Source organism: Opisthorchis viverrini (genome assembly GCF_000715545.1).
Source record: "Opisthorchis viverrini unplaced genomic scaffold opera_v5_73, whole genome shotgun sequence".
NCBI classification, from domain to species: domain Eukaryota; kingdom Metazoa; phylum Platyhelminthes; class Trematoda; order Opisthorchiida; family Opisthorchiidae; genus Opisthorchis; species Opisthorchis viverrini.
This window is the reverse complement of record NW_008751729.1, coordinates 325,167-336,726: the sequence shown is the minus strand read 5'-3', so window position 1 is coordinate 336,726 and position 11,560 is coordinate 325,167. Positions and strand designations below refer to the sequence as shown.

The following is an 11,560-nucleotide window of genomic DNA, read 5'->3' as shown; positions in this document are numbered from 1 at the left end:
TATATATTAGGGACCCTCTAATGTACCAGTCGCTTTTTCAAGTGCAGGCACTGCAAGTTAATTCAAACTGTTTACTGAAGCACTGTGCGTTTTCTACCATGCAGAACGTTCGATAGTATCATTTACGTTGACCGTTGTTTGGTGATCTAGTCGGATGATCAGCAAACGGCTATCATATAATTCACCTCGTAATCTATCATTTAAGATGTAAATCGTGCATAGCATTCCGTCATCACTAAGCAGCTGTTTTTTCAAGGGATGCGGTGATCTTCAAGGTGAAAAGTTAAATGTACCTAATGAAGGCAGATATGGACAAGGGATAGGGCCTAAATAGACTAATTCTTCGCCATCTACGCCTTTATTTCACTTCAAGAGCAGCTTTTGCACCCAGTATAAAGTTTATTTATCTCCATAACCCAACGCTCAAAACAAATGTGAAAAGTCGGGCGCCGCCGAAACGGTCTGATGATTGAGCTAACAACTCCCTTTACTGCGTTGCACAAGGCACCTTTGAAATGTGTCTTGGGGATTTTCTTGGGCTCCATTCTGCACCAATTGCCTGCATTTTTTATCACTCATAGGAACGCAAAATTGATCTAACTAGTGACATATCAGGTCGCGGTTGGGGCGTATATTAATCGTGGGCTCAATTATGCTGCTAGTGGTGATCCAAACCTATCTCTGAAGTAATAAATTGGTGCTTTTGGAAATCAGCTTAAATATACAGAGTCAAAAGTGATCCCTTTTGAAGATTTAAAGGTTCGCGTCAGCTCAGAAAGGAGAAACGTTATTGTATTTGAAGAATTCCGTTTAATGACCACAAGAGTCGCACGAGCAAAATGGATGGGTGGGACGCAAAAAGTCTTGTCCGAATTACGAATATCTGCAACTTTTAGACAACCTATACACCCCCTATTCTATTGAAGCATATGTTCTGAATCTATGCACCTGATTCTATGTGGAATTTACAATAGTTCCCTGCTTTAGCAGTCCAACTTCTATTCTCCCACACGTCCTCTCTTAAGCTGGGTGATGACCCAGTGCTAAAAAAGCGGTAACACAATGTGACTGTTAGCAAATGACTCAATGTCGGCCCGGTTTCATTCAGTTATCTTGATTTTTCTACGGGAACTCACGCCACGAACTCTGACATAAAAGAAAGCAGGCACGTAATTATTGTTACTAAGTCCAAAGATTTCCTAAAAATACCAATGGTGTTCAGGAATGAGTCAGCATGTAATGCATCCCAACTAAAGGGGAGTTGTTTTGGCTGTATGCACTTCATCCAGACATGGTTTAACAATAGATATCTAATCTGTTCCGAATTCTACTGAGCGCATTTATTCCCTTTAACATACAACAGAAGTCTTGCAAGTAGACATGGTTATAGATATCTAATCTGTTCCGAATTCTACTGAGCGCATTTATTCCCTTTAACATACAACAGAAGTCTTGCAAGTCCAAATCAACTAATTTTCCAAGCAATTAGTATTCATCACACTGGCGCACATACTGTCTTCGAAGGTCAAACGGTAAGACCATGTTAATGCATAGATCAAAGCTTTTTTATTATACTTGGATAATACAAACATATTTACCCCGGTTCCCTCGCCGTCCATTGTCTAGCTGCCCTCACTGCTCGGAGCACATGAAATGGTTTCCGTTTCCATCTGCAGACACTGATTTCCTCCGGCGATAAACAAATGTATTCAAGTGTCCAAAAAAGCACTGGTTGAGCTCACCCGAAATATAACAAATAAGTTCACTCCATTTTGTCCATCTAGGTAAAATACTATGAACACCAGATATCTAACTCCATCTTCTTCAGGAATTTCCACTGGGGCGTTTTCATTACTCCATACGTTTTGGTATCCGAAAGCGGACAGATAACCTTGAACTAGGTGCCAATGATTTCTTCAATGAGTTCAAGAGGCAATCCATCACGAAACGGGCACTTTTTGTCACACCAGTGATATTGTGCAGAATGAGATACTGTTCCCGACAGAATCTTACTGGATAATGTTTGGCTTTGGTTCACCTTTCTAACCCATATGGAGCCCATCTAAGCATCGTCTTTCGGGGCATACTTAGATTCCGCTGCTTATCACATCACACTGGACCACATGTTCGTGCGGAAGAAACACCCAGTGGACAGTTGTCAAGCGCCACTACTTTTACACATTTAGACATGAGCAAGCATCATCCTTGTAGTTTTACAGGGACATACTTCCAAGGGTTTGTTCGATTAAATATCACCTGTTCAAATAGTCGTAGTTGTTTTGCTCACTATTGTTGTCTTAAGTTATTTTATGGCTCGAAGGTGAAATTCCTAAGGTCATATTGCGCTGGTTATTTATTCGAATGGTCTGAAAATAGGGGTTGGGAAAGTTGCTGACGACAGCACTGAGCCAGAGATTCCGATGAATAACGTGCGTAGTGGTTCGTTGAATATAACCTTCATCAGACATCAAGAAAGAGTTTAAAAAAGTAGAAGGGAAAATAATCTTGCTAAAACAATATAGAGAATTTCATCCTCATTTACATCTTCATTATTATCTGCAACAGTCTTTCAGGGCAGGCTGTGAAAAGCGCTGAGTTGGTTGCTTTTTACAAAAGGATACCCCATTTACTCGAGATTTAAGAGGAAACCCCTGGTTTCAATCGTGTTGGTATCGTTTCTTATGCCACCACTCGTCGAGGCCGCTTCCACGCCCTGCGGAATTGCGCGACAGGTTTTGCGCCGTTTACGTAGATACAAATCTCTATTATGAATAGTCAGTTTGTCGCAGAAAAGTGTGATTCTGAAAGCGCCTCATTGGATTGGCTATCTTATGTAATCAGGACCATTCTGTGAATGTCTCATAATTCCATAAGCGACTTCAGCCACCGTCCATGATCAGGCACAGGTAAGCTAAAGATGTTCCGATTTCCCCATTACCGAATAGTAGACTCTCAAATTGTAACGTTTTGCAAGATATATTGTAACATGTGGCTCGATCTCGGACAGTATACAATAGTTCACTTAGTTGACGTAGATGGGTAAGATGACTTTCCGCTGTTGCAGTCTCATATCATCGGAGGAAGGAATACGCAGATTCAAGTGTTAGACGTACGGGACTGTAACTTTTCTACGACAGATTGCGATTCTTAATGTAATAAGACATATCATCGAGGAAGGAATACGCAGATTCAAGTGTTAGACGTACGGGACTGTAACTTTTCTACGACAGATTGCGATTCTTAATGTAATAAGAATCGGGAGATTTGCCAGCCTCGGAATTCAGCGTGATCACTGCTGAGAAAATATGGCGAACGTTGCTCGCTGGAAGAAGATTCGATGAGAAGAGACGTAAACAAATTACTTAGTGGATATATGGCTCGGCTGATCTTGATTCCACAGGTGGAAACCGAACGGTGGTAATAATCCTTAACATTAGTTGTTGTGGGGATCGGATGCTGAATTATGAAGAAAATGAGGATTATATTAAAAACCAATTGTTGGGAAGTTAGGCGGTGGTGGGATATTTTAGTGTGCATCTAACTTTTAGGAACATAAGTCACTATTGTGAACAAACCGAGCATGTCTACTTAGGTTAATAAAACTGATTTCTCCTGACTGGTGAGTGCCATTATTCACAAACCATTCGTGAATGTTATCGCCATATAAGACATCGTTTTGCGTATCAGATTCAAGCCCATCCAGTTTACCGAATTCCCCCATGGGAGTTGGAAATTAATCCGACCAACAAACCAGTCAGTCTGGTAGTCGGAGATCTTTTCACGTAAGCCTAGAGACAAATAAATCCAGTCAGCTGATCTGGACGTTTCAGCAGATATTTTTTAAGAGGCCACAGAGGACTTCAGAACGTGCGACTGTGGAACGGAGATAGCAGAATTAGTGCAATTCCGTCTCCGAAACCGATTTAGTTACCGATGAAGGCTGAGGATTTGTCTGTTTGTATGTAACAATCATAGGCTGAAACAATGCCACTTTTGATTTAGAGTTACTTCACCCAAACCCTCAGAATAATACATCGTAAGGGATCACTGTGTTTTACTGCAACATGTGACCCCTCACATTTGAGTTGTTCTGAGAGGAATGATGGCACAGTAAATTGAGACCTGCGGTAAAAATCTAATCGTGTTGCTCAGGAGGATTGCTTGGCTTCAAGGGCATTCTTGTTTAGGGGTCAGCTCTGAGGCAAGGATATTCAGTTGGACCTGGTGACATTTGAGAATAGAAAAAGGACAAGTTATAATTTTCATAAAGGCCGTCAAATGTAAACGAATCTATGCGTCAAGGTTTGTTAGTGCTTTCATAGTGTGAAAATCGCGAAAGCTGCAGTGATCATGTGATTTGCCAAGGTTAAGTCGTCGCCAAACCTCTGGTTGTCTGTTCAATCGGACCTCGTCAGATTTTTGTGTGAATCATATATGTATCGGCAGCGTAATAGCACAAACTGTGCGCGGTGTTTTTTACATGAAGTTTTGGCTTATGTTCGCGAATTGCAATCGTCTCTGCTGTATAGAGCGTTCGGCAGCTTCTTGCGGTAGTTTGGGGCTGACTTGATACGTCAGCGAATATGTTGTCACCTAGATTCACTAGAATCGAGCTGTTTATGTTCATATAGTCAGTTAAGAGGGGATAAGGTAGGACGCGCGCTTCACCACCTCCCCTCTCGTTCCGTCGATGTAGTGTGCTGCATGCGAGCAGGCGAAATTATGTGCACACATGGATGTTACTGGGCAAGAGCGGTCGGCTTAACCTGAGGGGACTGACATAGCTGAGACGTAGTTGTGCAGCAAAGGACTTGGGTCTAAACTGAGTCTGATGAGCCTCTGACTCTACCGTTCATTAAATTCGAGACGCTTGAAGAGCATTTAATGTAACTTGCGTGGCAAAGTCTTCCACGTCAACAGCCTTCTGTTTTTACTTAAACTGATCTGAAAAGCCTTTGTGTCTCAAGTTAATAACAAGACAATCTTACCCTTCGTGAAGCATACCTGCGGTCTGAAACTTTCACAACATATAATAGGGAAATATTACCGTATTTCTCTCAAGTTTCGGCTCAGCCAAACATGAAGTTCGTGCTGTAATCCATCCAAACAGGATTCCAGTAGACACTCCTGTATGTACATCTATCAATTTGTCCAGTAATGAGTACGCACACAAAAGGAAAAATATTTTCTCACTCCATTCTTCAAGTTGGCGACGCTTCAAGAGTCTTATTGAGTTGTATGGTTTATCACCAGAGGGTTGCCGACAAATTCGTCTTGCCCACGCACAGTTCTCTAATCACCATCAATCTCACGGTCCTAAAGCGCACCAGCTTAATAATTCACACACCAAATATAGCCGTCAGTTATGTTGCATAACATACTCAAGGTCCATTGAGTTACTTACTTTTAAGTAACGGCTCTGTCCAAAAAATGTCTCTATTTGCTTTGATCTGTTGACCTTGGGCGTTGGGTATTTTAAATAGCCAGCTGAAGAATACCAAGAAATAAAACTTCATTCAACCGCTTCGTCTTAGCTAATAGGATAAAAGGCATCGTTCATAAACCGTAATTTTAGTGACTGGGTCTGTATTTGTGATTTTTACACAATTCAAAGGTTCACCAAATATATTCTACCTTCAACGATTTGACATCGCATACAAAATAAACATTCACCGTATTTTGAAGTGACAAACATCTGATAGCACTCAGGTTAACAAAGACAGCATCATCTGGTAAATCAGCCGACAAAGATACAAGAGGAATCCTTTCATGACCATCAGAAAATAAAATAATCTCGCTCCTGTAGAGGTTATTCATGAACTTTACCCTGAATTTTGGTTTCATCTCTGGATAGGAATGCAACTACCACTGGAGAACAATACTTCCTACCATGTGTATACGCTTAGAAAGGTGATAAAAATTAAGAGTGAATACGCGGACGACTGCAGCCTCGGAGACATTGGTGTTAGTTTTGAAATCGCCACATATAAGAGAACTACGTAAAAATGAGGAACGGCGTGCAACTGACCATGAAAAACCTTAGAGAAATTAGCAACGTGCAGTGTCTTTCATCAGTTACAAATAATGTGTCAAATCGATGCAATTCCCACTGTTCCATACACACAAACTAGACTAATGATGACCGTGTAATTAGCCTGCCAGCTTGCTCTAGTTTGGTGGCTGTACTGTTAACGTCTAGCTATAAGTGTGGGTGCAAACCAACAGGTTTTGTTTTTAGTGTGGGATCCTTGTAAATAAGGACAAAGAATTTGTATAGGAAGCTCTAACATGTGGTCTGTTTATCTGTGGTTGACTTTTACGGTTTGTGTCTCCCTTTTTAGACTTTAGAAACAACTGTTACAGCTAAAAAACTACACGCGACAGTTTTCTGGCTATGCTTTAGTTTATTAGCCCAAAAAACAGAGTGATGGCTAATGGTTATAAAATCCTAAAGCTACTTGACATAACTTTCTTGTCGATGAAGATTTGTGTACCCTAATTACTATGCTACTAATTAATTACTATACATTTAACGAATATCGTGGTAATCTCTTTACAGACAATTCGTTATTGCACTTTAGATTGACCTCCATCCTAGATTTGGGGTGATAGAGTCCTTAGAGTGCTTAATCATTTTATTAGCACACCAAATTCCAGTGCCCAAAACCTCAAGGCTAGTCCAGCGCAATAAGATGCTTCTACTGAAGTCCTGGTAGGAAAGCACCACACCACAAATAGATCTAATATAACCACAGGGCACTATATGAATGCCACGGAAGCACACAGACAGATTGAACACGTTCAAGTATGGTTATAGAAGTTAGTATAGGTACAAGCGTTAAAAAACACGAAGGCTAGTGGCATACGAATCCTTGAGCTAAACTGTTTGCCGAAAGCCTGATTTTTAAGCCTTGAATATCCTCTGCCCAAACGACAGTCTCTAGTGACCATCACTTTGTTCCAGGTTCCAACTAACTCTGCTCCTTGGCAGGTGACCCCTTTTATCGCGCTAGTTGAAACGCCCGCAAACTTTACTTGCATGTGATGATAAAACTGAAAATACTCCTTTTACGGAATTCGCATAGCTACTGGTGTTATCACAGGTATAGTTATCAAGCAGAGTAAAAATACTGCATAAGGTTTACGTATTTCATGCTTAAAAACGAAGGTTCATATCGAGACAAATCAATTAAAAACGAGAAACTACTGTCCAATGATTTGTGGCAACAAATTGCAGAATAGGATCTGCAATAGGGGCAAAACGTATCATGTGTACAATACGACAAACCTAGACACTCGAGAAACATACATTTGCACACTAATTTGATTGGAGAGACTTGACAGAATATCTGTAGAATCTCACCTTTATACTGGTCTTCAACAGAAAACCATTTTGAATAAAGGTCACCTCATGTGGGATATATTTTAGATCTTCTTGAAGAAATATACTTCGAAGGCTGCTGTAAATAATTCGAAAGCCCACGACAGGTTTTGTGCTAGTGCCCGCCCATCACGCAGGCAAATTCGCTGGGATTCTGTCACGCCTGTGTTCTACTTGTATGAACTCTGTCAAATGCACTCATGCGCTAAACAGTTCGATTTTAAGTGGAGAGCCAACGGGATCTAATCGATCCTCTTCTTCAGCAGCACGTTCAGATAAAGAATACAGTATACCAGATTTTCGGGTGGAATGCAACCGTTTCTCCAGCTAAAGCCATATATGAGTGTATTCTGGGTCTGAGTAGAATACAATGTTGACAGAAACTCAGGAACACTACCTACTTTATGAACCCAACCAAGGACGAAATCATACGCCAGCTTTCGGACTGCTTTCGGCAACTTCGTAAGTAAATTTCTTCCAAAATATATACCTGACTGCCCAAACTCTAGTAATCTTACACTGATGCATCCAATGAGAGTGATTTACATGGTATTCATAACTAGGAAGCACTCTGTATCTTTGATAGGTCACTGGACACAAATTTGACACAGAACAAAGGAATGAAAGTATGGCTACTGTCGGGCGTTCCATTGCAAGCGTTGAAAAATAGGAGAAAAACCACAAAACCTCATAAAAACATTCTTGATTTGGTGAGACGCAGGTCCGTAATCATACCCCACGATAATCGTCGTTCTCAGTCAGTAATTACAGACCTCACATTTGTCGCTGCTAGCTATGTTCGCCGGCTCTTGCCCAAACTTGGTTCTACCTTGGTTGCATGCTCAGATGGTTGGAAAAATCCCTACACTCTCCTGTTGAATAATTAAAAGAGTAGGTGAATACAAGTGTGGTGTCCAGATTCGTTCGAAGTAGCGTGATACATATCTTTGGGGAAGTGCTGTCAGAACTAGCCCAATACACGCGGGAATTTCACCATCTTTCGAATGTCGGCATAGAAATTATTTAACATCTTGCCCTTTTTAGGTATCTAAGATGCCAAAGTTCTGTCTTATAGTCTATCAACAAATTAAATTGAGGCAGTCAGTTTCACACGATAGGGTTATTTATCTTTACTTGAGACAACAAATGGTAATTTCATCTTCTTTGTGTTTTCTGGTAGCCATCTGTTCCAGTGATGATGTAGAATGTATTTCATATGATATCGGTAATGCCGTTTCGAGTAAAGTGATTGATCACCATTACAGTGAGTGAGTAGTAGTGTCAGGTTAAAAGATGTCATCTGTAAAATACACTAGGCGTCACTTCTATCTTTGGTTCACCCAGAGTATATACCTTAAAACGAATGGCCAACTTCACCAATAAACATTTATTCTTCCATTCTTACTCGAATTTTAATATCTCTGTTTTCCTTGTACAGAATCGATTGCCTCTTCTCACTCAAATGGAGGGGGTAATAAAGTTGTGCGTTTCGAATTACGGAGCTTCGTATTCGTATGTCCGGCGGCAATATGCTTTGTTTGTACACCGCCAAGAACACCGATCATTGATTGCATATGAACTTGTTTACCGGAGTCTGGTCAATCACACACCAAGCTCCCCCATACCCGGTTTTAGAATGACTTCTCGGTCGCTTCTCTTTAGAGCTTCGTTTTGGTTTTCCGTACAGGAAACAGAGAACTACTATTCATTGTCGTATGAAATTCCGCAACTGAGAAAATCTCCTTTGGATAAAGAATCTGATAAATCATTCGGCGTCCTCGAGTCTGAGCAGGCAAAGTTTATCTTAACCTAAGTGCAGAAAACGAGGTTTATAGTCAGCTATGCATGACACGAGAATAAAACATTTCTACTGTAAGCCTAAAACTTGTATACCCGAAAGTGTGTGAACTCCCTGGTATATAAATGAGGTTAAATGAAGATAATATAATATCGAATGTTTAAACAACCTCCATGTTTCGCTAACCGAAAGCGGTTTTTCCTGCACTCCAACCTGATGTCAAGTGTCAACTTTAATTTCTGTCGTGTCATCCAGAACAAACGTTTTGTTGACTATCCGATTTCTGGAACTCCTTTTTCTAGCAAGTCGAATTCACTCATTTTCATCCGACCTAACTGTTGCTCTGACACAATCTATCAAAACCTAATTTGGTACACCAAATCTCTTGAGGATAATATCTTTTCCGCTAATCGAATCAAAGTATTTCCTCGTTCTACCACAATGCCACAAACTGGATTACCTGACCAGATGCCTCTTACTCTTGTTGCACTTCGAGTTTGTTGGTTTTCGGGCTATGATTTAGTCGTACTCGGGGTGCGTTGCATGAGTATTTACCGATACTTGAAAAAACGCGAGTCGATATGGAGAGAAACGGATTAATGTGTTTTTTTACAGTTTGGAACAGCTTATTAATGCACCAGGTAATGTACCAGTAGTATCTGTGTCACAAGCAAAACACTCAACTATAGTATCTACCGTTCTTTTAAATATGATGAACCACACGTTTTTTGGCGGGAATGAATCCACTTCAAGTGTTCCGGTTAGTCGCCTTTATTCACTGGGCTGCAATGCACCGCCATCCTGATGGTCGGTTTTGCTATTTGATACCGAACAACCCCAGTTTCACTAAGTCAGGCAGCAAGCGTTCAGGTTTCTATTGGTCCTTTTATCGTGATTCTGAGTCCCTACGAAGATAAGTGAAAAAATGTCAGTATTTCATGCACTACTGATATTGATTTGAATAGTTCACATCCGTGAGTTTAGTGAACACACGCGTGATTAGTTGCTACAGCTAGCTTGCATAATCTCCTGCGATACATCAAACATGCACTGTTCCCTATAAACTGTGTATTCTGTGTAAAACACCCCCCGAAGGGCCTAATGAAGAATTCAATGAATACGGTTTTACACTGTCTCTTGCTATCGATGAAATTTTACTGAAATATTTCGATTAGGCTGCTAACCGATACAGTGTATAGTCACGCTAATTGTAGAAATAGTTGTTCACCTGCGAAAGAATTACTTTTGGCAGTTTTGAGGACAAAAGGATTCAGATGGTGGTGTGACGGGTCTGTTATGAGCCTTCAAAAGGATGGTTTGATGAATTTGGCTGCTGGATATCGCGGTGGGCATCTGTAACTAATTGAACCATGTAATTATGCAAAATGCTGGATTATAATTTAAATGATTTCTTCGTAAACAGTTCGAAGCCTAAAAGCTATCTATGCCCTCATTCAAACCATGGTTAACTGAGCAAAGCAAAAATGTCCAACGCGGTTACCGGATAGGACAATCAGGCAACGGTGGTCGGAATTTGCATATAACGTCTTCCAGAATAAACATCAATAACCTAAAAAACATCCTTAAAGGCTTTCAGCTGTAGACACTTGCTAAATTTAGCATAGTTGTGTTGAACGGCCACCCGAAATCTGCCTGTCATCCAGTTAGCGAACACACACAGGACATTACTGAACGGTAAAACCAAGTTGCATTGCAACTGCTGCTTTGAGCTAGAAGAACAAGTTTAGTGGATCTGGAAGTGTCTACTCCGGAGAGTTATTTTAGTTTATGGAGTATAGGTGAGTGTGCAGGTGCAGTATGCTCATTGGTCCCGGTGGCAAGAAAATATGCCGAGAATAGTCATCAGAAAGTCGGTGTGTTTTACTGAGCCTTATTTTAACGCAAAAACAAGTTCACTACTGAATAAGATAAGCGTCCTGAAAATGTACTATTTTCAAATGTGCTTTGCTACATTATGGACATAATACTTTAAAGTTTACATAATAGTGCCTTGTCCATTGCCTTGTGTTCAGGGTGAATGGGTGCTCAGGTGTCCGCAAGAGTGACATTGTAAGCATCTGTTCGCTCGACACCATTTACTCAATCCTCCTTATATTTAGACCAAACTGTAAACTACACTCTTTTCAAACTCAATGGTGTTATGATAACATTAGTCTTAACAACAGATTCGTTTCCTTTTGAAACAGGAAAAATGTCATTTCTCATCGTAGTAACTACTCGGTCGTATTTTCACTCTTGCGATTTGAGGTCTGTCACGTGGCGTCGGTTTCATTCGGTTCGATCAGCGGATAGAGGCCGAGGAAGCCATTAGGAAGTTAAACGGAGTCATTACTGCTAAAGCAACGGAGCCCATCACTGTC

At 40.7% G+C, this 11,560-nt stretch overlaps 1 protein-coding gene across 1 annotated transcript in view; it reads left to right on the top strand.

Moving 5' to 3' along the window:
- The window catches only part of T265_04418 (hypothetical protein), a gene marked incomplete at both ends in the record, with an annotated part of 101,877 nt that overhangs the window by 87,853 nt on the left and 2,464 nt on the right, over positions 1-11,560 (top strand). Inside the window, one exon of the mRNA XM_009169163.1 lies at positions 11,448-11,524. Coding sequence (XP_009167427.1) covers positions 11,448-11,524 — 77 coding nt within the window. The remainder of the gene's footprint in view (positions 1-11,447; positions 11,525-11,560) is intronic.